This window comes from Triticum dicoccoides, chromosome 7B, assembly GCF_002162155.2.
Source record: "Triticum dicoccoides isolate Atlit2015 ecotype Zavitan chromosome 7B, WEW_v2.0, whole genome shotgun sequence".
NCBI lineage: Eukaryota > Viridiplantae > Streptophyta > Magnoliopsida > Poales > Poaceae > Triticum > Triticum dicoccoides.
Genome location: NC_041393.1, coordinates 28,496,422 through 28,523,281, shown reverse-complemented (window position 1 = coordinate 28,523,281; position 26,860 = coordinate 28,496,422). Strand labels below are relative to the sequence as shown.

Genomic DNA, 26,860 nt, shown 5'->3' with positions numbered 1-26,860 from the left:
GCTAAACATATTGCTAGCTCAGTCATGCCACGACCCATTGAAGCATTCCTTTTTCACCTTTTGTTTTTCTCTTCTTTTTTTGCGCGCCAGTAGCTCATGAATTTTATGTGGGCTTATGGCTGCTGGCCATGCTGTCATGTCGTGTTGAGTCTCCCACTTGTTCTATGCTGGGTTTACGGGTGCTAAGGGCGCTCTAGCTAGGCCGCTAGCGAGACGTGGATGGATGCACATCTTTGTGTCAAAGGATGCATGTGGCAGGCATTGTTCGTCTCAGACTCAGCAACAACGACACTTAGGGGCGTCCCCACTCCTGAGGGCATTGTCGTGGAGGTTAGGTGTTGTACGGCATGTACATGACTACCTGGTGATCTATTGGCAACACAGTCGTGTGAGTTGTTGTTGACCGGTTATACTGGGATCTTCTTTGTAAGATTTCATCACCACTTTGTATCATTTGGCTGTGTACTTTGGTTTATGCCTTATTTATAAAATGGGGCGAAAATGTATATTGACTGGATGGATTCACATGCGCGGAGGTTGCCCGCTGTTAGCTTCCATGGTCGCGGCGTCATCACTTGTGCATGCCCTCCGTTGCATGTGGAAAGCCTTCACTCCTTAAGTAATGATATCTCTTACTCCTTCATTTCAAAATATTTGAAGTTTGATTTTGTTTGTAACTTGATTTTTTTAAGTTTAACCAAATTTATTAGGAAAACTATTAATATATAAAAGATCCAACATATATAGTTTGAAAAATATTTTATGATAAATCTAATGAAAAATGTGTTGTATATGTTGGTATATTGTTTTACGTACTTGGTCAAACTTAAGTAAGTTTGTTTGAGGAAAAATGTCGAACATTAAAAATTTGGAAACAGAGATAGGAAATTTTAATCTGTTCAAGGCTCTATAACTTTATTTACATGGATATATTTTATATTTATTTCTGTTTTTATCTTCTTTATAAATTTATAAGGTTTCTTGTGAGAAAACCAAAACATTATTTACTTTCCCCCTTCTTTTTGGTTTCCATTTCAGGCGTTTTGTGAGTTTGTGAATACTGGCGTGAGTGTGTATGTCTGCTTAAGTTTGTATTTGGTGTTTTGGAAGAACGTCATGGCATGCAAAAAGAAAAAGAAAAAAAATCTCAAGTAAAAAGACCATATTTTCACGTGTGTACACTCTGAATTGTTGATTAGCACATTTGATCTATCAATCATGATACAGTATTTTTTTAACATGTGTCAACCATGATATTTGTAAGCAATATTCTAGCTTTCTTTGACTAATTATGTAGTCCTGCCGAGTTTCTTGTTACAATTCACACCACGCACATATGAGCTAGTACATCATGCCTTGCCTTTTGCGTGCAAAGGAACTTATGAAAGGAGTGAAAGCGAAGTTTTTTATTTTCGGTAAAGTGGAGATTTGGAAATGCAGTAAAACGTTACTTGCCTATGTAGTGCCATGTAATCACACGCCTCAGTACTAATTGGATTTTTCCTAAAAAAAAGTACTAATTTGATTTCAACTGTAGCCTGTTTTGTCTCTATATGGAATAGGTGCGTGCGTTGGGACTCCTTTTGCCTATACACTGGCCTTGCCGATCTACTTAGTGGCCGTATGGACTATGGACTCTTGCTTTTTTTTAGCTGGCTATGTGACTCCTTTTGCCTGTTCGCTGCTGCCTAGCCAGGTTGAGTGCGGATCTAATTGGAGGCCGTATGGACGATGGACTTTTTTTAGCTATGACTCCTTTTGCCTGTACGCTACTGCCTTGTCAAGTTTTTTTTGGGGTCAACGAATCACAGCTGTTCGTTTATCATAACTCTATATATATTAAATCTCCATCGTTCGTTTTCTATCGTTTTAATAATATAATAGATAGATAGTCCCCTTGTTATAAGTTCATCTTGTATCTATGCTTGGTCCTTTGCAATTGTGGTTCCGACCATGAGTGTTCCCCTTTGAATCCATTTCTCGGACAAGTTAAATGCACTTGTCTTCTGCAGATCAATGCATCTCCGCAACCTCTATTTTTATCTTCCTTCGAGTATTACCCTCGGGTATCTAGAGAAGAACAAAGAACTGTGTTGCTTCCTATGAGTCTTCATCTAGTATTGCTTCTCATGGATTTCAGATTTCCTCGGGTTCTGAGTTATTAGTCACTGGAGAACACCGATAAGTGAATCGATTCCACACCCCGATTCAATAACTCTAAGTAATTTTTATTGATTGTGAGTTAACAGTCCTTCATGTCATTCCTAGCCTGATTGGGTATATCGTTATCATACTAAATTTTAACTATGCTACCTGGTCCTTCTTCCCGGAGCACAATTTTTGATGATGAGCTAAGCTTACGTTGACCTTCCACGTCATATCATTTTTTTCTTGAACAACAAGCTTGATTTCGAGTTTGTGTCATATCCGTGGTTCCGATAACCTTTCGTTTCAAAATTCCTTTGACTTCATGTCATCACCGATTGATTACATCTTCATGGAACCTCTCGAAAAATATGTTGTGATCATCATCAACATTCTGAGATCTTCCAGGATTTCAATCGAATTCATGATGAGAAATACCATCCTTACCCCTCGATGATTTGTGTTATCATCAACACCATTCTTGTCTTCTCGCCAACACAAACTCGTTCATATAAATTTTGGAAATACATCTTTTTGACATGTCGATGGATTGCTGCTGAACCGATCGGCCACCTCCTCATCTTTTCCCTGATGAAATTGCATGAGATGTTCTAAAAAATCCCGATGGATCCTTTGTGTCCCCGAGGTCCGACCTTTACCTGATGACCATGTCAATGCTATCCTGAAGCATGACTGTGGTACTCCGAATATCACTAAGATCATTGGAGGCACAATGCTAAATGTTTCTGGTCCAATTATCCAAACATTGTTGTATGGTTAACGTCATGAATTTCCTCTCCCCGTTACCTAAATGTTAATCTACTTACTATCCTGTCATGGATATCATCATCTACTTGTCCTTGAAAGGATATACTCCTGATATTTGTGTTTAAACACATTTTCCTTTCCATTGTTCTGATTAAATTAATAATCACATTTTCCTTTCCATTGGTTTGTTTAATCTTTCTCATAATGTAACTTATCTGAGCAGAGGTAATTCCCTGCTTAGGTAAACACCTCGGTGTACAACTCTGTCAGTAAGACCCTGTTATTGTTGTTGTTAACATTCTGATAACCGCCGGTGGATGAGAACTTTGCCTATTGGTCCGCCTCGTTTCAACGAGAAGAAAGTGGTTCTCTTCATTCCCCACCCTTGGTACTGACGTCGTTGCCAACATAACAGACATGTTCTCCTTTGACATGACTTGCTATCATCCGTGCAAGATGTCAGCACCCTTCCTACCTTTAACCCACATGGTGGGCCCATAACCCATAGTTCCACAGGATCGAAACCTGACTCTCCTGTACACCCCTATTTCGAAAGGTATTCCTCACACTTGTCTTCGTATATATTTCACGAGCCACCCTCATAGAGATCTATTCTGGTACAACATGCAATATTATTTCTGTAGCTCCGAACCCCTTTCACACTCGGTTTCAGTCATCGAACGATTGCATGCTCGCATGGAACTTCTTATTGTAACTTCTTAGTTTGTTCTCAATGATTTTCTTAAATTTCAATTCGAGAGATGTTTTCTACCACATCCCCTGAGTTAATCACCAGATGTTTGACCTTGCAAAGATCAGTTCTTCCAAAGTTACCCTTTTCTTCCCCACTTAAATCTCGGAACGATATTTTTTGTAGTGGAGGAGATTTGTAACATCCCCAGTATCACACTACAGTGATCTCTCTCTAATAATGGCCATGTTATCATGATCAGTCTGTCAATCTACACCTTGTCCAAAATCAGACCTAAATTCAAATATGAAATGCAAGTCAAATATTTATTTCTTCAAAAGAAAAACAAAAAGGGCCATTTGCATTTCTGACCCTAACTCGAACCACCTACTCAGATTTGCCACTAATTTCAAAGCATGCTCAAATTTGCCCCTCTGCCGTTAAGTCACTACTCAGAAATGCCCTTCCGTCCAGTCAAAGGCGTTGACCGTGAGAGGTCCATGTGTACTGTAGCAGATGAAAAGTGCTACAGTATTGGACGGAAAGTGCTACAGTACTGTATGGAAGGACATTTCTGAGCAGTGACTTAACGGCGGAGGGGCAAATTTGAGCATGCTTCAAAATTATGGGCAAATCTGAGTAGTGGGTTCGAGTTAGGGGCACAGATGTAAATGTCCCAAACAAAAATGTTCATAGTATCACTACTGCAGGATGCTGCTAACGCGACACTACGATTAGTGACCCTTCGACGAAACTGTGTGCGATGCAATAATCGCAAACGGTGGTGTAAAAAACCGTCAAAAAAGGTGCAAAACGTTTGCGATGAGGGATGCATCAAACACGGTTCAGATTTTAGTTGCGTGTGCGATGCACGACATACAGTTCAGTTCAATGAACTATTTGCGATGAGGAAGAAGAATGGAAACGGGCAGCCAGATGAAGGCGTGTGCGATATACGACATATAGTTCAATTGGATTAACTGTTTGTGATGAGGCGGAACAACAGAAATGGACAGCTAGACAAAGGCGTGTGCGATTGAGGGCATATTCTAAGGATTAACTGTTTGTGATTAGGCAACAAAATAGAAACGGTCATCCAGATCAAAAGTGTGTGTGATTGATGGCATACACTTTACATGAATGAACTGTTTGCGATTAGCCACAACAAACAGAAATAGTTACGCAGATCAATGTGTGTGCGCTAGACGGGCACACATTCTAATTAAAAGAAGCATGCGCGATGGTAATAAGGAGCGCACACGGTTCTTGGAACAAGACGTGTGCTGACATTGCCTATTGCGGTGCACCAAATGCCATGTACGTCACCGAGAAAGCGTGCCCACGTTATGCCGTCCGGGAATAGTGCCGCACTTAGAAATTATAGAACCGTCAATAAATTTTGAGCATGCGTCCTGTCACATTCCAAATTGCAAACCTGTTCACATGATCAAAACCTAAACGGTTTCCCACTTAGGAGCATATTAGTACTTGGTGTTGGGGAATGCGGTAATTTCAAAAACTTTCCTACGATCACGCAAGATCTATCTATGTCATGCATAGCAACGAGAGGGAGAGTGTGTCCACGTACCCTCATAGACCGAAAGCGGAAATGTTTAGTTAACGCGGTTTATGTAGTCGAACATCTTCGCGATCCAATTGATCCAAGCACTGAACGTATGACACCTCCGCGTTCAGCACACATTCTGCTCGGAGACGTCACTCGTACTCTTGATCCTGTTGAGGCCAAGGGAGAGTTTTGTCAGCACGACGACATGGTGACGGTGATGATGAAGTTATCGGTGCAGGGCTTCGCCTAAGCACTATGATGATATGACCGAGGTGTGTAACTATGGAGGGGGGCACCGCACACGGCTAAAACAATTGTCAACTTCTGTGTTCTAGGGTGCCCCCTGCCCACGTATATAAAGGAGCAAGGGGAGGGGGCCGGCGGCCTCATAGGGTGCGCCCCAAGGGGGGAATCCTACTCCAACTAGGAGTAGGTTCCCCTTTCCTAGTACAACTAGGAGGGGAAGGAAAGAGGAGGAGGGGAGAAGGAAAGAGGGGGCCGGCCCCCCAAGCCCTAAACCAATTCGGTTTGGGCCTAGGGGGGCGCGCCCCACAGCTCCCTTGCTGCCCACTATTTCCACTAAGGCCCATGAAGGCCCATGCCAAAAGTAACATACTATGGTACTCCGGTTTTATCCTTTCGCCGGAACACTTAGGGTGTCCGAATATAGCCGCCTAATATATCAATCTTTATGTCTCGACCATTTCGAGACTCCTCATCATGTCCGTGATCCCATTCGGGACTCCGAACAATCTTTGGTACATCATATCACATTAACTCATAATACCAATCATCATCGAACGTTAAGCATGCAGACCCTACGGGTTCGAGAACTATGTAGACATGACGAAGACACGTCTCCGGTCAATAACCAATAGCGGAACCTGGATGCTCATATTGGTTCCTACATATTCTACAAAGATCTTTATCGGTCAAACCACATAACAACATACGGTGTTCCCTTTGTCATCGGCATGTTACTTGCCCGAGATTCGATCGTCGGTATCTCAGTACCTAGTTCAATCTCGTTACCGGAAAGTCTCTTTACTCGTTCCATAATATTTCATCCCGCAACTAACTCATTAGTTACAATGCTTGCAAGGCTTATAGTGATGAGTATTACCGAGAGGGCCCAAAGATACCTCTCCAAAACACGGAGTGACAAATCCTAATCTCAATATATGCCAACCCAACAAACACCTTCGGAGACACCTGTAGAGAACCTTTATAATCACCCTTTTACGTTGTGATGTTTGGTAGCACACAGAGTGTTCCTCTGGTATTCGGGACTTGCATAATCTCATAGTCTGAGGAACTTGTATAAGTCATGAAGAAAGCAGTAGCAATGAAACTGACATGATCATAATGCTAAGCTAACGGATGGGTCATGTCCATCACATCATTCTCATAATGATGTGATCCCGTTCATCAAATGACAACACATGTCTATGGTTAGGAAACATAACCATCTTTGATTAACGATCTAGTCAAGTAGAGGCATGCTAGGGACTATAAGTTTTGTCTATGTATTCACACATGTACTAAGTTTCGGGTTAATACAATTCTAGCATGAATAATAAACATTTATCATGCATTTAAGGAAATAAATAATAACTTTATTATTGCCTCTAGGGCATATTTCCTTCAGTCTCCCACTTGCACTAGAATCAATAATCTAGTTCACATCACCATGTATTTATCACCAATATTCACATATGTATGTGATTAACACCCATAGTTCACATCGTCACGTGACCAGCACCCAAAGAGTTTACTAGAGTCAATAATCTAGTTCACTCTCTCTATGATTAACACCCAAAGAGTACTAAGGTGTGATCATGTTTTGCTCGTGACAGAAGTTTAGTCAACGGGTCTATCACATTCAGAGCCGTATGTATTTTGCAAATATTCTATATCTACAATGCTCTGCATGGAGCTACTCTAGCTAATTGCTCCCACTTTCAATATGTATCCAGATTGAGACTTAGAGTCATCTGGATCGGTGTAAAAGCTTGCATCGATGTAACTCTTTACGGCGAGCTCTTTTATCATCTCCATAATCGAGAAATATTTTTCTAGTCCTCACTAAGGATAATTTTGACCGCTGTCCAGTGCTCTACTCCTAGATCAAAATTGTACTCCCTTGCCAAACTCAGGGCAGGGTACACAATAGGTGTGGTACACAGCATAGCATACTTTATAGAACCTATGACTGTGGCATAGGGAATGACTTTCATTCTGTTTCTATTTTCTATCGTGGTCGGGCTTTGAGTCTTGCTCAACTTTACACCTTGTAATACAGGTAAGAACCCTTTCTTTAACTGATCCATTTTGAACTTCTTCAAAACTTTACCAAGGTATGTGCTTTGTGAAAGTCCACTTAAGCGTCTTGATCTATCTCTATAGATCTTGATGCCCAATATGTGAGAAGCTTCACCAAGGTCTTTCATTGAAAAACTCTTATTCAAGTATCCCTTTATGCTATCCAGAAATTCTATATTATTTCCAATCAACAATATGTCATCCACATATAATATTAGAAATGCTACAGAGCTCCCACTCACTTTCTTGTAAATACAGGCTTCACTGCAAGTCTGTATAAAACTATATGCTTTGATTAACTCATCAAGGCGTATATTCCAACTCCGAGATGCTTGCACTAGTCCATAGATGGATCGCTGGAGCTTGAGCACCTTGTTAGTATCTTTAGGATTGACAAAACCTTCTGGTTGCATCATATCCAACTCTTCTTTACCCCGCAAAATAAATATACAACTCTTCTTCAAGAAATATCCATTTAAGGAATGTAGTTTTGACATCCATTTGCCAGATTTCATAAAATATGGCAACTGCTAACATGATTTGGACGGATTTAAGCATCGCTACAGTTGAGAAAATCTCATTGTAGTCAAAACCTTGAACTTGTTGAAAACCTTTTGTGACAAGTCGAGCTTTGTAGGTAGTAACACTACTACCATTGTCTGTCTTCCTCTTGAAGATCCATTTATTTAATATGGCTTGCCGCCCATCGGGCAAGTCCACACTTTGTTCTCATACATGGATCCCATCTCAGATTTCATGGCCTCAAGCCATTTCGCGGAATCTAGGCTCATCATCGCTTCCTCATAGTTCGTAGGTTCATCATGGTCATGATTTTCAGAATAGGATTACCGTACCACTCTGGTGCGGACCGTACTCTGGAAAACCTACGAGGTTCTGTAGTACTTGATCTGAAGTTTCATGATCATCATCATTAGCTTTCTCACAAATTGGTGTAGGAATCACTAGAACTGATTTCTGTGATGAACTACTTTCCAATTTAGGAGAAGGTACAATTACCTCATCAAGCTCTACTTTCCTCCCACTCACTTCTTTCAAGAGAAACTCCTTCTCTAGAAAGGATCCATTCTTAGCAATGAATATCTTGCCTTCAGATCTGTGACAGAAGGTGTACCCAATAGTTTCCTTTGGGTATCCTATGAAGATGCAGTTCTCCGATTTGGGTTCGAGCTTATCAGGTTGAAGTTTTTTCACATAAGCATCGCAGCCCCAAACTTTCAGAAATGACAACTTTGGTTTCTTGCCAAACCACAGTTCATAAGGCGTCGTCTCAATGGATTTCGATGGTGCCCTATTTAAAGTGAATGCAGCTGTCTCTAATGCATAACTCCAAAATGATAGTGGTAACCCGGTAAGAGACACCATAGATTGCACCATATCCAATAAAGTGCGGTTACGATGTTCGGACACACCATTACGCTATGGTGTTCCATGTGGCGTGAGCTGTGAAACTATTCCACATTGTTTTAAATGAAGGCCAAACTCACAACTCAAGTATTCTCCTCTACAATCAGATCATAGAAACTTTATTTTCTTGTTACGATCATTCTCCATTTCACTCTAAACTTTTCAAATGTTTCAGATACGGATGAAAATGGAGTGGAAACAGACGGAACTGATTGCTACCACATTTGTTATCATATTTTTTTGCAGAACTAGAAACGAATACAGAAACCCCGGAAATGAATACGGAAGCAGATACTACCAGAGACGGACACAGAGCGAATACAAAGCGGACACGGAAACAGAAGTGGGCATTGACCGGAACTTAAAATCCCCCCTTTAATCATAGAGAAATACACACAAAAAGAAACAATTATAATGAGTTGTTAACATGGCTACAAAATAATATCATTATGTTAGCAACTTAGTGTAGTATTGTACTAGCATTGAACAATTATGTATAGAGTCAAGCTGAGTACATGTGTGGTAGTAGAAGTTGCGCCTCAGATTCATTCTACTAATTGTGTCATTGTGTTTTGTTTGGTGGTTGGGCCACAAAGGATACATAGATCTATAGTAAAACAGAAATTCCATATTCACGGAAACGGAAAGTTCCGTTTCCATGTCTGTTCCACCGTAAAACACCGTTCCGTTTTTGTTTCCCTTTCCGCATAAAAAAATCCATTTCCACTTCTGTTTTGCAAATTTCCATTTCCGTTTTCTTATTTCCTCTCCATTTCCATTTTTCCTCCAGAAAAACGGAAAGTTTCCACTCCATTTTCATCCCTAGTTTTAGACTTGTGTTTCATTAAGTAGATGTACCCATATCTGCTCAAATCATCTGTGAAGATCAGAAAATAACGATACCCGCCACGAGCATCAATAATCATTGGACCACATACATTGGTATGTATTATTTCCAATAAGTCACTAGCTCGTTCCATTGTTCCAGAGAACAGAGTTTAATCATCTTGCCCATAAGGTACGGTTCGCAAGCATCAAATGATTCATAATCATGTGATTCCAAAAGCCCATCATCATGGAGTTTCTTCATGCGCTTTACACCAATATGACCTAAACGGCAGTGCCACAAATATGTTGCACTATCATTATAAACTTTGCATCTTTTAGCATAAATATTTTGAATAGGTGTATCACTACGATCAAGATTCAATAAACCACCAACATTGGGTGTATGACCATAGAAGGTTTTATTCATGTAAACAGAATAAGAATTTATTCTCTGTCTTAGATGAATAATCGTATCGTAATAAACATGATCTAATCATATTTATGCTCAACGCAAACACCAAATAACATTTATTTAGGTTCAACACTAATCTCGAAAGTATAAGGAGTGTGCGATGATGATCATATCAATCTTGGAACCACTTCCAACACACATCGTCACTTCACCATCAACTAGTCTTTGTTTATTCTGTAACTCCTGTTTCGAGTTACTAATCTTAGCAATCGAACAAGTATCAAATACCCAGGGGCTACTATAAACACTAGTAAGGTACACATCAATAACCTGTATATCAAATATACCCTTGTTCACTTTTGCCATCCTTCTTATCCTCCAAATATTCAGGGCATTTCCGCTTCCAATGACCATTTCCTTTGCAGCAGAATCACTCAGTTTCAGGCATTGGTCCAGCTTTGGGCTTCTTCACGGGAGTGACAACTTGCTTCCATTCTACTTGAAGTTCCCTTTCTTTCCCTTTGCCCTTTTCTTGAAACTAGTGGTCTTGACAATCATCAACACTTGATGTTCTTTCTTGATTTCTACCTTCGTCGATTTCAGCATGACGAAGAGCTCGGGAATCATTTTCGTTATCCCTTGCATACTATAGTTCATCACGAAGTTCCAGTAACTTGGTGATGGTGACTAGAGAACTTTGTCAATCACTATCTTATCTGGAAGATTAACTCCCACTTGATTAAAGCGATTGTAGTACCTAGACAATCTGAGCATATGCTCACTGCTTGAGCTATTCTCCTCCATCTTTTAGCTATAGAACTTGTTGGAGACTTAATATCTCTCAACTCGGGTATTTTCTTGAAATATTAACTTCAACTCGTGGAACATCTCATATATTCCATGACGTTCAAAACATCTTTGAAACCCCGATTCTATGCCGTAAAGCATGGTGCACTAAACTATCAAGTAGTCATCATATTGACCTAGCCAAACATTCATAACGTCTGCATCTGCTCCTGCAATGGGTCTGTAACCTAGCAGTGCATCAAGGACATAATTGTTCTGTGCAGCAATGAGGATAAACCTCATATCATGGACCCAGTCCACATCATTGCTACTATCATCTTTCAACTTAGTTTTCTCTAGTAACACATATAAAAACATAGGGAAGCAACAACACGAGCTATTGATCTACAACATAATTTGCAAAATACTATCAGGACTAAGTTCATGATAAATTAAAGTTCAATTAATCATATTACTTAAGAACTCCCACTTAGATAGACATCCCTCTAATCATCTAAGTGATCACGTGATCCAAATCAACTAAACCATGTCCGATCACCACGTGAGATGGAGTAGTTTTCAATGGTGAACATCACTATGTTGATCATATCTACTATATGATTCATGCTTGACCTTTCGGTCTCCGTGTTCCGAGGCCATATCTGCATATGCTAGGCTCGTCAAGTTTAACCTGAGTATTCTGCGTGGGCAAAACTGGCTTGCACCTGTTGTATGTGAACGTAGAGCTTATCACACCCAATCATCACGTGGTGTTTTGGCACGACGAACTGTAGCAACGGTGCATACTCAGGGAGAACACTTGTACCTTGAAATTTAGTAAGGTATCATCTTATAGTGCTACCAACGTTCTAAGCAAAATAACGTGCATAAAGGATAAGCATCACATGCAATCAAAATATGTGACATGATATGACGATCATCATCTTGTGCTCATGATCTCCATCACCGAAACATCGTCATTATCTACAACATCACCGGTGCGACACCTTGATCTCCATCATAGCATCGTTGTCATCTCGCCAACTATTGTTACTACGACTATCACTACCGCTTAGTGATAAAGTAAAACAATTACATGGCGATTCCATTGCATACAATAAAGAGGCAACCATATGGCTCCTGCCAGTTGCCAATAAATTTGTTACAAACATGATCATCTCATACAACAATTTATATCACATCATGCTTGACCATATCACATCACAACAAGCCCTGCAAAAACAAGTTAGACGTCCTCTACATTGTTGTTGCAAGTTTTACGTGGCTACTACGGGCTCCTAGCAAGAACCGCTCTTACCTACGCATTAAAACCACAACGATTTTTTGTCAAGTGTGGTATTTTAACCTTCAACAAGGACCGGGTGTAGCCACACTCGATTCGACTAAAGTTGGAGAAACAGACACTCACCAGCCACCTATGTGCAAAGCACATCGGTAGAACCAGTCTCGCGTAAGCGTACGTGTAATGTCGGTCTGAGCCGCTTCATCGAACAATACCGCCGAATCAAAGTATGACATGCTGGTAAGCAGTATGACTATTATCGCCAACAACTCTTTGTGTTCTACTCATGCATATAACATCTACGCATAGACCTGGCTCGGATGCCACTGTTGGGGAACGCGGTAATTTCTAAAAAATTCCTACGATCACGCAAGATCTATCTATGTGATGCATAGCAACGAGAGGGGATAGTGTGTCCATGTACCCCCGTAGACCGAGAGCGGAAGCGTTTAGTTAACGCGGTTGATGCAGTCGAACATCTTCGCGATCCAACCAATCCAAGCACCGAACGTACGGCACCTCCGCGTTCAGCACACGTTCTGCTTGGAGACGTCCCTCGTACTCTTGATCCAGTTGAGTCCGAGGGAGAGTTTCGTCAGCACGACGGTGTGGTGACAGTGATGATGAAGTTACTGGCGCAGGGCTTCGCCTAAGCACTACGACAAAATGACCGAGGTGTGTAACTGTGCAGGGGGCACCGTAAACGACTAAAACAATTGTCAACTTGTGTGTTCTAGGGTGCCCCCTGCCCCATATATAAAGGAGAAAAGGGGAGGGGTCCAGGAGCCTCATGGGGTGCGCCCCAAGGGGGGAATCCTACTCCAACTAGGAGTAGGTTCCCCCTTTCCTAGTCCAACTAGGAGTGGAAGGAAAGAGGAGGAGGGGAGAAGGAAAGAGGGGCCGGCCCCCAAGCCCTAAACCAATTCGGTTTGGTCCTAGGGGGGCGCGCCCCACAACTCCCTTGCTGCCCTCTATTTCCACTAAGGTCCATGAAGGCCCATTGAGACCCTGGGGGGGGGGGGGTCTGGTAACCCTCTGGTACTTCGGTTTTATCCGAAACCCGGAACACTTCCGGTGTCCGAACTTAGTCGTCCAATATATCAATCTTTATGTCTCGACCATTTTGAGACTCATCATCATGTCCGTGATCACATCCGGGACTCCGAACAATCTTCGGTACATCATATCACATAAACTCATAATACCAATCGTCATCGAACGTTAAGCGTGTGGACCCTACGGGTTCGAGAACTATGTAGACATGATCGAGACACATCTCCGGTCAATAACCAGTAGCGGAACCTGGATGCTCATATTGGTTCCTACATATTCTATGAAGATTATCGGTCAAACCGCACAACAACGTACATTGTTCCCTTTATCATCGGTATGTTACTTGCCCGAGATTCGATCGTCGGTATCTCAATACCTAGTTCAATCTCGTTACCGGCAAGTCTCTTTACTCATTCCGTAATATTTCATCCCGCAACTAACTCATTAGTTACAATGCTTGCAATGCTTATAGTGATGAGTATTATCGAGAGGGCCCAGAGATACCTCTCCGAAACACGGAGTGACAAATCCTAATCTCGATATATGCCAACCCGACAAACACCTTTGAAGACACCTGTAGAGCACCTTTATAATCACCCTTTTATGTTGTGATGTTTGGTAGCACACAAAGTATTCCTCCGGTATCTGGGAGTTGCATAATGTCATAGTCTGAGGAACTTGTATAAGCCATGAAGAAAGCAGTAGCAATGAAACTAACACGATCATAATGCTAAGCTAATGGACGGGTCATATCCATCACATCATTCTCCTAATGATGTGATCCCGTTCATCAAATGACAACACATGTCTATGGTTAGGAAACATGACCATCTTTGATTAACGAGCTAGTCAAGTAGAGGCATAGTAGGGACTATAAGTTTCGTCTATGTATTCACACATGTTCTAAGTTTTTGGTTAATTGTAACATCCCAAATTTTCAATTTGGAATGTTATACATTAGATCATCATTGCATATCATATTTTATCGCATTTTAGGTTGATCCTAGAAATTCTATGCAACTCAAGGACCCACGGAGAGAGTTGGGGATTTCGTTATTTTCATATTTGAGTTTTCTCAAATTTTGAAAAGGGGATCATTTGGTTCTAATTATTTTTCTTCCTAATATTTCTAAAATAAAAATATATGTGAGGAGATAATATGACTTCTCCAAAATAAATGAAATATTAGAGGAAAAATATTAAAATCAAATAAATATTTTATTTGGATTTTATTGCAATTTTATTTGAATTAGGAAAATTGCATGTTTTCAAAATTACATTTTTAGGCGAAGAAAATGTTCATCTTGTTCTAAATATTTTACTTAGACGGTGAAAATATGTTTTGGCTTTTTTAGATTTTTATTTTATTTTCTAGGATTTGTTTTTTTCGACGGAATTTATTTTACAAAAACAAGTGTTCGCCTGCCCGACTTGGCCAGCGGCCCAGCCAAGCCGGGCCGGCCTCGCGAGCACCGCTAACGCCGCCGATTCAGTTTTTTTAAAACCGCTCGGTTTTTTTAGAAACCTAGATTTTTATTAGATTAGATCGGTTCGGCTTTCTCGGTTTACCTAAATATCGGACCTTCGTCCATACGTTCGTTTTAACGAACGGTGTTCACCCGTTAGCCGCAGACGGCGAACGTGCGTTCATTAGCCTGTTCATCAGTTTTTCTTTTTCCAGGGGTTTTCTACGATTATTTTCGATCATCATTTCTGCCCTGATTTTCGTTTTAGTTTATCTTTTCGCTCGTTTATCATAATCAGGCGATTCAAGCGGCTAGTTCTTCGTCTCGAAGCCCTCTTTCTGTTTAACCAACTTGAACAAGATTTTGGTACTCAAAAATTTGACTTTAGTCCAGATTAGTAAACGGATCTTGTTTGTTTTTGCAGTTTGAGTTTCGTTGCTTCGTTTGATTTGATTCTTTTTGCAAACCGGAGTTCTTAAGTTGAACTTTCTGGTTAGATCTCTTGTTTGAGTTTGACCCTTGATTCTAGTTGAGTGCTTGTTGTATGCTTGTTTGTTTGCGATAGAGTACCCGGAGTGCGAAGCGTGCTACTACGAGTCTCTAGGTTTCATGGATCATCAGCAAGGCAAGTAACACTTTGATCATACCTCTTTACTAGCCAGTTTTGTTTGCATTAGATCAACCCTCAAACAATTGCATGGTTAGGATCTGATTAACATGTGGGTTTTGGGAAGTAGATGATGAGGTAGAACCTATTGCCCTGTTTATTATCAAACCTTTGGGAGTTACTTCTACGTTGCTTATATTGCTATGCTATGCTCGTAGATGTGGTTTGGATCGAGTGATTCATGACAGATGTGAGAGTTATTTTTAATGGTTAACTTAAGGTGGCTACTTTAATACACATCTGGGTGGATTGCTTGAAGCACCCCGGAGTACCCAGTGGTTGTCGGGGCACTTGGAGAATCCAGTGTTGTCCTAGGATATCCCGGAGTACCCGTGTGATCATCCTACGGTCCGCCACCCAGGCTCAAAGGGATCATAAGATTATTCATGCTACAAACTTCTGTGTGCAGCCACAAGCTATTATGGGCTCTAGCATAGTTAACTATGTTGCAAGACCTCTTTCAGTGGTGGGCTACCAAATGTAGGGGAAAGTAGGTGTAACTATCCACCCAGAGTAAAGAGTTATTGTTTCAGAAAGACTGTGTCTTGAATCTCCGACCATGGATGTATTTGAGCCCTATGGGGAAAAGTGCGCAAACCTCCGCAGAGTGTACAAACTAATCATGGTTAGCCATGTCCCCGGTTATGGACGTCCTGAGTATCTAGTTCTTGGATTATCATGTTGATCTCATCACTCTTAATATAATTTTATTGGGTTTAATGATGATGCTTAATTGGGATTGAGTTGGAGGAACCTTCTCAATGTTTAACAACCACCATGATAGTTAAATAAAATTTATTCCTTTGTTGTAGGAAAAAATTGGCTTTATGCAAAACTGTAACCATAGAGCTTTCCACCAGCCATATATGCATGTAGTGATAGCATTTATTCTGTTCATTACTCTCTATGTGTTACATTGCCAGCATATTCCATGTGCTGTCCCGTTTCGGGCTGCAACGTTCATGTTGCAGACTTTTCAGATGACGAGTAAGGTGCCATAGGTTGTTGTCTTTCACTCAGTGATGCCGTTGGAGTTGATGGACTCACTTTATCTTCCAAGCCTTCCGCTGTTATCGTTTTTTAGATGGCCTTAAGCCATATTATTGTAATAAGTTCTCTTTTGAGACATTCAATGTAATAAGTGTGTGATTGCTACTCTGTTATAAATCCTCAAGTACTGTGCGTGTCAGCATTACCGATCCAAGGATGACACTGATGCACAGAGATCTGACTGTTTGAGGTCTGGTCGCTACATTAATACAATTCTAGCATGAATAATAAACATTTATCATGAATTTAAGGAAATAAATAATAACTTTATTATTGCCTCTAGGGCATATTTCCTTCACTTGCTTATAAATAATACTACTCCAAGATGACTGCACATTCTTCCTCAACTCCTCATCCACAAAAACCAAAGAAGTCATTCATCATCGTTCCCTTGCGTCTGCCATGGCCGACATGAGTTCTAGGTCGAGAGATTGCCACCAGGGAGAGGCGAGCATGGAAGCGGAAGCACGCGAGATGTCCCGCCTTGCCGCGAAAGCAGCCGACATGTCCCGCCGTGTGACCCTAGCAGCACAAAGGTCCCGCCACACCGCCGAAGCAGCACATAGGTCCCGCCACGCCATCGATGCATCAGACTTGTGCGGTCATGCCACGGAAGCAGCAGAGATGTCCTCCCGCGCCGCGGCGGCTTGGGAAAATGTCTCATGGGCAGGCGAGGACTCTTATAGGCTTATGCATGTGATCGTCCATAGCCAGATGGATCAGATCTCTGGCTAGGCGAGGTTGCAGGACGACATGAAAGCCTCATTTGAATAGGCTGCCGGCGTCATCCGACAATTAAGGGAGAGCAATGAGAAGCTCCAGGCCGAGCGAGACCTGCTGAGGGCGAAGATCGTTGGAATTTCGGAGCAGCAGGAGGAGACCACTGCCTTGTTGAAGAGAACCAGCGTCATCGTCGAGAAACTTATGGACAAGAATTTTGTGCTACACATGAAGCACAAAAGGCTGGTGGTGGAATCCATGGATGCTCTCAAGCAGCATATTGAGGATAGAAAAGAACTCATCGCCGCTCGCCGTAGAGACTAGTTCCCGCAGCCTGCAACAACGCATCAAGAAAGTAGAGATCAGCGAGCCAGATAATTGTATTCCTTCTTCTTTTGCCCTTGTGTATTTTGGGTGTTGCCGCATGTGGATTTTTTTATTATGTTCCTAAATATGTAAGACAATTGTTATCCACTGCCATAGTCCTTATATTCATCATCAAGATCCGTGCAAAACTTTTTTTTTCAGATTTTTATTTTTCTCTCTTAAATCTCAGTCTAGTGAGACATAGCCACGCCGTGAAACGGGGGCTTGGGCGCCATTAATGGAGACGTTGGGAGGGAGGTGCACGGTGGATAGAGGTCAAAGGGCTCTCCTCCCGATGAGCACATGCAGGGGTTTGATCCCATGCCTCCCGTACTCAAATAGCTACCCCACACGGCACCACCTAGCCAATACAAAAAGGGGACGCGTGGCGGCACATAATTGGTAAGTAGAACGCCCACGGTTTCAATTATAGTTGCGTTTCGGATTTTTAACGTGACAACACTTGTTCCAAAATGACTTTGTTGATTGTTAATGTGTGCGCCTTCGCAAATCAGACAGAAAAATTACCACAGCATGTTGGTGCCATGTCATGACACCATGCCAATTTTCATGATTTTCAGGCTTGTTTTGGATTTACAGGAATTAAAAAACAAAGTTTCTCAATCTTTCCGGCCGAGCCACGACGCCTAGATGTTTGAATTTCATTCCCATTTCTTGCATGGGACCTAGACATTCTCCCAAGGACACACATGTGATGTTTCAACCAACTATGGTGCGCTGGATAATGTGCTTGTAGTTCAAATTTGAATTATGCACATTAAATGCCCAGAAATTCTGTTAATGTATAAAAAGGCCAAACGAACCCAAAAAAAATCCAAAATTTAGCATGATACTTCTATTTGGTCTAATCTGCCTATGTAAAAAAATTAAGGCAAGAGAAGGGCAATGTACGTATGTCGTTTCGCACACGGAGGTGGCACACGTTCCCTCTCGGAACCACGAGGCTTCTTGAGAGAAGCTCCGGTTTGCAAGAAGCTTATACCAAAGCTTGTCCCAATTCGGCCAAAAAAATTACCACAACATGTTGGTGCCATGTCATGACACCATGTCAAGTTTCATGATTTTTAGGTATGTTTTGGATTTACATGGATTTAAAAACCAGTTTCTCAATCTTTCCGGCCGAGGCATGACGCCCAGATGTTTGAATTTCATTCCCATTTCTTACATGGGACCTAGAAATTCACCCAAGGAAACACATGTGACTTTTCAACAAACTTTGGTGCACTAGAGCATGTGCTTGTAGTTCAAATTTGAATTATGCACATTAAATGACTAGAAATTCAATTAATGTATAAAAAGGCCAAACGGACCCGGAATTAATGTATACAAAAATGAAATACATGCTTGGAAAACATGACGCCTGGCATGGTGCCATGGTAGGCCTCACCATGCCCTGGTAAAAATTTGAGAATGTTTTCCTTATGTCGTCATGCACGCCTTTCATAAATTGAACCATCACTGAGGAAGTTCCATGGTTTCGAGGGGGAAATCACCACGATTGAATGGGGGGGGGGGTCCTAATTTCCTTTGTCCTTTGTCCATGAGTTCAAATTTTAATTATGCACATTAAATGACCAGAAATTCAATTAATGTATAAAAAGGCCAAACGAACCCGAAATAATTCCAAAATTTAGCACGAAACTTCTATTTGGTCTAAACTGCCTGTGTAAAAAAATTAAGGCGGGAGAAGGCAGTGTACGTATGCCGTTTTGCACACGGAGGTGACACGTTCCTCTTGGAACCACGAGCCTTCTTGAGAGAAGCTCCGGTTTGCAAGAAGCTTATACCAAAGCTTGTCCCAATTCGGCCAAAAAAATTGCCGCAACATGTCAGTGCCATGTCATGACACCATGCCAAGTTTCATGATTTTCAGGCGTGTTTTGGATTTACATCAATTAGAAAACCAAGTTTCTCAATCTTTTCGGCCGAGCCACGACGCCCTGATGTTTGAATTTCATTCCCATTTCTTACATGGGACCTCAAAATTCACCCAAGGACACATGTGATTTTTCAACCAACTTTGGTGCATTTGAGCATGTGCTTGTACTTCAAATTTGAATTATGCATATTAAATGACCAGAAATTCAATTAATGTAGAAGAAAGTTCAAACGAATCCGGAAAAATTCCAAATTTTAACACGACACTCATATAGTTCTATGTTGCCTCTGTAAAAATATAAGGGGGGGAGGCAACTGTATCGTTTCGAACACAAAGGTGAACCCCTCGGGAACCACGAATCTTCTCGAGAGAAGCTCCGGTTTGCAAGAAGCTTATACCAAAAAGTTGTCCAAATGCGCCAATTTTTTTACCACAGCATGTTGGTGCCATGAAATGACACCATGCCATGTTTCATGATTTTCAGGCGAGTTTTTGAATTTCTAGGAATTTAAAAACGAAGTTTCTCAATGTTCTCGACCGAGCCACGACACCCAGATGTTTGAATTTCATTCCCATTTCTTGCATGGGATCTATAAATTCACCCAAAGACACACATGTGATTTTTCAACAACCTTTGGTGCACTGGAGCATGTGCTTGTAGTTCAAATTTGAATTATGCACATTAAATGCTGAGAAACTCAATTAATCCATAAAAATGCCAAATGAACCTGGAATAATTCCAAATTTAAACACGACACTCATGTAGTTGCATGCTCACTGTACATAAATGTTCTAGCAATTCAAACACCATCCTTTCCCTCCGTAACACCATTTTGTCTTTAAAAACATAATGAAAAAATCAGGTATACCACAAACAGTTTACTAGAAAGAATCGTGTGGGATGCGATATAAAATATCTTGGCGCACTGTCTTGTCTGGCTTAAGCAGGAAGCTTCTCGCCTATAGTCCACTGCCCTCACTTGAACCACACTTGCGCGCCAGTTTCTCGCGGCACCGAGCGAATTTTTTTTGCCACCGCGGAAATATCTATCTCCCCGTCCCCTCCCTCCTACCAAAAGCCACATTTCCACTGTTCCACCTTGCTTTTCAAGTTCAAACCTTCACTGCTGCTTACTGGCAGCTCAGCCTCCTCGCCGGCGACCCTTCTTCTTGCAGTGCCGCCTCCTCGCCGGCTACCCTTTTTCTTGCAGGGCCGCCTCATTGCCGGCGACCCTTCTTCTTGAAGCGCCGCCTCCTCACCGGCGACCCTTCTTCTTGATGCGCGGCCTCCTCACCGCCGACCCTTCTTCTTGCTACACGGCCTTGTTGATATGGTCAGGTAATCCATACCCCACCCACACCACCCTCCTCCTTTCCTGCCCCACATGCCCCGACCGACGGCGTGGCACCTTCCGCCGAAATCATTGTCCCCCTCCTCCAATTAAGCACCGTCCACAGCCATTTTGTATGCAGCATAACATGGTGCTCAGTAGCATCTGGCAGCGGAAAAGCAAATCGCGGGCGCACGCGCGCACGAGGTCACTATGGCTGCCATGTGCTACCTCTTGAGCTTGCGTTGGTTTTTCCCTTGAAGAGGAAAGGGTGATGCAGCAAAGTAGAGTAAGTATTTCCCTCAGTTTAATAACCAAGGTATCATTCCAGTAGGAGATAATGCACAAGTCACCGAATACCTACACAAACAATCAGCAACTTGCACCCAACGCGATAAAGGGGTTGTCAATCCCTTCACAGTTACTTGCAAAAGTGAGATCTTATAGAGATAGATAAACGGTGAAGTAAATATTTTTAGTATTTTTGGTTTATAGATCGGAAAGTAAAAGATTGCAAAATAGTAGGTCGGAAACTAGTATGATGTAAAAGAGAACTTATTTGATGGAAAAGAGACCTGGGGGCCATAGGTTTCACTAGTGGCTTCTCTCAAGATAGCAAATATTACGTTGGGTGAATAAATTATTGCCGAGCAATTGATAGAAGAGTGCATAATTATGATGATATCTAAGGCAATGATCATGAACATAGGCATCACGTCTGCGTCAAGTAGACCAAAATGACTTTGCATCTACTACTATTACTCCACACATCGATCGCTATCCAGCATGCATCTAGAGTATTAAGTTCATAAAGAACGGAGTAGCGCATTAAGTAAGATGACATGATGTAGAGGAATTAACTCAAGCAATATGATGAAAACCTCATCTTTTTATCCTCGATGGCAATAATACAATACGTGTCTTGCTGCCCCTACTGTCATTGGGAAAGGACATCGCAAGATTGAATCCAAAGCTAAGCACTTCTCCCATTTAAAACAATAATGAGGCTAGCCAACTCACCTCCAGAAGGCTTCCCCGATTAGGGCCTCGTTGGCCGTCCGATCTGCCCCTCCAACTCGCAGTCATTTTACTGCCCAATGACAAGTGGGCTCCTCTCACGCTTGCAGTGGCTGGGTCAGCAGCGGGTCATTTTTGGCAGGGTGAGCCTTTCCTCGCGTGCCCCGCGGTGCGCGTCCCATGGCTTGCCAGGGGCTGGAGCGAGGAGCCCATTGGGCACGACCGCACCAACTCTAGCTCCCGATCCACAGCCACGCACTCCTCACTCCTCCCTCTCATAGCCGCCACACCCCATTCCTCTCTTCCTCATCCCTCCTCCTTCCCGGATCCCTGCCACCGCCACACCCACTCGTCTCCTCCTCTCTCTTCTAGCTAACTCCTCCTTCCTGATCTCTGTGTCAGCTGTAGCGCGAGAGGAGCAGCGGCGGCGGAGATGCTCCGATGGCGGCGTCGAGTTGCGAAGCGGTGGTGCTCAGGCGCGAGACAACAGAAGCGGGAGCGGCTACTCCTGGCCCCGATCTGGGGGGTTGGGTTCCAGGGCGCCGACGGCTTCATTGTCTATGACGCGGGTCCGTGCCATCGGGGGAAGCCATGGATCGATGTAGGGGGGCTCCCCGGGGGGCGCAGAGGAGGGGGTTGGACGAGCGGGTGAGGATGCATGAGGCCAGAAGGAGTTTGGGGTCGCCAGAGGAGCATAGCCTGCACGGGGGCTGGTCATCGCTAGAGCAGAGGGGAGGAGGTCGATGCAGGGGACGCCATGGATGGTCGGGGCGCTGGCTCCTCCTTTCCCCATGCCACCGGTGTCCTGCGTCAATGATGCCGCCATGGCCTTCTTGCCACTGACCTCCCAAGTGCTTCTCACTGCTGCATTCCTCTTTCCATGAATTTTTCCTTCCACGCTAAGATGAAATGACTCTTCCCATATCTGACCCTATTTTTTAGTCTGTTCTTCCTGCTGCTAATTCTTACTCTTCGGGAGCAGGGACGGTCTGTAGGCTAGCGGTAGGGGGATGGACTCCCTTTGTCCAGTACCAGCCGGTGAAGATGGAAGGAAGCCACGGGTGCCTCAAGGCTTAGGAACTTTTTGGGATAACTGAGTTGGTAAATGTCAAAAATGGATAAGGAGAAGGAAATCACCATTCGATTTATGATTGGGCGTTGGTAAGGTTACTGGCATCAAGCTTTATGTTTACAGAAAAAAGGACTCAACAAAGCTTCAGATTGTTGTTATGTTGTGATTTTGCAAGATCTTTGTAGTTATTCAATTGCTCAACCCAAAAGACAGATTTCACTCAACATATGGTGTGTTATATTACTGATTATTTAGACCTATTTAACTTTTGCTAACAAGAAGTGCACTGACTCTACTTTGGAATAATGAGATTTGTCACACTTTCAACAATGGTACTCATGGTGGTTTCAGTTCCATGGACATTGTGAGAATGACCACTTTATTTCATTGTATTGTTTCCAGATCTCATGTTTGAGTCACCAAGTTAATCCACAAGAATTTGTTTACTTTCTTGGCTATTGTGGTTAATGGCATCCTTTTATTAGAGCTATATATAGTTTTTGGACATGTTCCAGTTTGGTTATTTTTTTATGGATTTTGTATATGTTTCAATTTGATCACTTTTGAGACTCAGTTAGAACAGATAAATTTTGTTTCTTTACCATATAGTTCCTAATCAAAAAAGCCTCATCTACAGGTTGGAGGCATTGGCGTGAAGGTGCCGTGAGTTATCTGCAAGGGCATTGTTGTGACGTGCTCCTCCATGTCTCCCGCGAGTTCTTGTCATTATCGTTAAATAATATAATGTTTAGGGTCAGTTTAGATGTGTCGACAAAAAATACGAGCTGCATCGTCTATCAGTCCTAGAAGCTCCGATCTTCGTCTGCCATTGAACCGAGCTCATCTGTCTGGGTATGGCCATGCCGTGTGCCGTGTGCTACAGCTGGGCAGCAAGGACAGGCGACCACAGGCAGATGGCATCGGTGGCAATGGCAACATGTGCGGTGCACAGCGTGAGGAGTTCAGTAAGGTGGACTGGGCACTGCCTCCCCACTAGTGTTCCAGGACGGTGTGCCCGACGGCAGCATATGTAGCGAGGACGTGCGACCCTGAGCAGCTTTTGAGGAGCTTCCCCTCCGCTCCTGCTCTTTCTCTTGTCAATTACTACATATAAATGCACTTGATATGTGTTGATTTTTTTTGCTATCATCATCTTCTCTTGAGGATATTATTGCCTTTCTTGGAGATTATAGAGATGATAGAATTCTTATTCCATAATATTCATCATGTTATATAGTAATGCAATGCATTCTTTTTTTCCTTGGGATGATTTTTCTCGGAAGTAACTTGGCCAATAATGACATTTTTATATGCTGCAACCTAGAAGAAACAACCACCAATGGACAGGAATTCGTCACATTAAGTAGTCTATCTCTTTCAGTCCATGCCGACGAAGCAATACAGAAGCATCCTCCTGCTGTAATAACTACATCTTGGCTTTTACGTTTGTTAATGGATTACCCACCAGCAGCAAAGAACTGTTTCTTTTCCGATAGCTACTATTTCTTTTCTTCCTTTCTACTGTTCGCAAATGTCCTGATGTTTTTATGTGCTGTGTTTGGGTGTTTAACTTGGCAAGTACATGCATCTGGAGCAAAGCATGAAGCACAAGCTTCTCAAGGTACTTCATTGCATAGTAATAGTATGCAACTTTCAGAGTTCTAATTTGTCTCTGTTATAACCGGTTTAGTTTGACCGATTTAAATTTCTTATTCATGCATGTATACACAAATTGCAGGGTGTATTAGTGCTTATGAAACTTACTTTTGGTATGCTTTATTTTCAAGCTTCAAGGTGTATTAATTATTCCAACTTTTATGTTAGATGTCTGTAGTTTTTTTCCGTTGTTTTCATAATAACTGGAAAACTAATTTGGTATCCTTATTGTTATTACTTCTAGATGTTACTGGAACTGAATTTTGAACAGAATATAGTGTATTGCAGCATGTTGCAATGCAGCCTTCTCTTTTTCTAAGAGCAATTGATTATGTTTTTTATTTCACGGGTTGTGCATAGTTGTTTGTTTCCCTTTCCTATTTGAAGTTTTGTCTGTGTTTCAGACTTTCATTAGAAAAAGCGGTTGTCATTCTGGGCATGTAGTTATTGGTCCTTTATTTCTTGCTTGTTTAGCTTCCATTTACTTTTCTGTATGCATTGGGCGTGGAGTATTTGGGATCTTCAGTGAAGTGTAGTATATTGTACTACCTGGATTAACCCTTAACACAGATGGTTAGATTTTATGTTAAAGCTAGCAAGGCATTGGCTTTAGTTGCTATTACCAAAGACTAGCTGTCAGGGATACTTTCTTGAACCTTTCTTTTCTTGTCGCTGTATTGTAGCATAAAAACCTAAAATGGGTCCATCCATTCATTACACCATGTAGTTGATGTGTGGCCCTGTATAGAATGCAAATATGCAACTTCTCTGAGTCCAAATTTGTAGTATAAGTCCGTTATTTCATTTAAAACAATATGTGCCATGTGATTATGTTACATGACGGTATGATCCAGAGTTCAGTTTATGATTCTTCCACGATGGAAACAGTGATTACCCATTCACAATCTAAGCCTTCCTCAAGTAGTATGGATATAGTGCTGCCAGGATACTAAGTATATTCATGAAGTTGTGCAAAGTTTAAAATTGTTGTGGTATCTCGCATATGTCAAATCCTCATATGTTGCTGGTGGGCATGCTTATGCGCATGATATTAAGTAAGCTTGTGCTATGCTGTTACTAAATAAAATCAATGTTCAGACTTATCTTTTGTTTTCTCTACTTAAAGAGTCCAGTGTTTTACTGAGAGGGCAATTATACGTTTCCTTCTTACTGTTGTCTCTCGTATGATGTTGAGTAAATCACTGATGTTTCTATTTTACTTGGCCTACATTTTGGTTTTCAAATAGTTCTGCCTCTCAATTTGATATGTCTACTTCCTTTTGCTTAGTAATATGATGTGTTGTTTTCTAGCTCTAGGCCTACTTGTGTTCAAGGTTCAGTTGATTGTGTTTCTTAAGGGTCTTTTTTTAATTAGTGGCATCAATATGTGGCACTAATTCCATTGTGCATTATACTGTGATTTTTCCAAGCAACACCATTATGTTATTTTTTTAATCCCATTTCAAGTTTCACTTGATCACTAGCCTCTTTGTTCTCTCCTCATCATCATGGCCTTTCTTAAGGGTGTTCAGGCATTTTTTTCCTTCTGTAAATTAGTTGTCTTCTATTCGTGTTGCGAACCCCAATATGGCATCTCACCATTCCCCATGATCCACATGTTAACTGTGGATTTATTTAATGGTAATATGATATTAACGGCCTTTTCTTCAGGATAAGCTGACACCTAATAAGGATGAGAACAACGGAGATGCTAAGAGGCAACCTTTTGGGGTTAAGGATATAAACAACAACATGGCTTATGAGGCCGAAGAGAGCTTGAGTGGCGGCTTTTGGATCTTGAAGCCCTGCACTTTCCTGGAGGAGTGGCAGCAAAATAGTTCAGAGGCTTTAAAGCTACCGCACTTTACATAGTGAGGATCAATTCTTTGTTTCGGTTTGAAATACTCCAGAGTTCCTCCTATTTGATTTATTCATCTGATGGACATTTTGTCAGGCAAATAAACAGAAGGCATATGTATTGTTACAAGTGAAGCCATCCATACAAGTCGAGATATTAATAATCCCATATGTGGAATTCAAGATATAGAGAAATGTTATTCTTCTTCTAATTGGTTGCTTGACCAAATGTACTGTAGATGATCTTATTGTTGTTGAAGATATAGAGAAATGTTATTGTTCCTCATTGTAGTGGATGATGTCCATCCTAATTATTGAGATGATGAAAGTACTACTCAGGAGTTTTGTCTCTGACCGAATAAAGCTACCGAGGAAGAAGGGATAAACAAGTCGCTCGATTCATATATAGATGGGTCTAAATTCTTACCATGTGTACTTGTTCAAACAGAAGATTATTG

At 41.8% G+C, this 26,860-nt stretch overlaps 1 protein-coding gene across 2 annotated transcripts; it reads left to right on the top strand.

Annotated features, from left to right (window-relative positions):
- The first annotated feature begins 22,062 nt into the window (after positions 1-22,062).
- LOC119341837 lies at positions 22,063-26,532 on the top strand. 2 transcript variants are annotated; one of them, XR_005165296.1, is made up of 3 exons: positions 22,063-22,978; positions 23,527-24,510; positions 26,217-26,532. XR_005165296.1 is itself a non-coding variant. In XM_037613687.1 (3 exons), exons 1-3 carry the CDS (start codon positions 24,129-24,131, stop codon positions 26,415-26,417), a joined length of 423 nt encoding a protein of 140 aa, XP_037469584.1. In that variant the 5' UTR covers positions 22,063-24,128; the 3' UTR covers positions 26,418-26,532. The 2 variants fall into 2 exon arrangements, 1 of the variants encoding a protein (XP_037469584.1); XM_037613687.1 differs by having other exon boundaries at positions 22,063-24,308; positions 24,469-24,510.
- Positions 26,533-26,860: the final 328 nt, after the last annotated feature.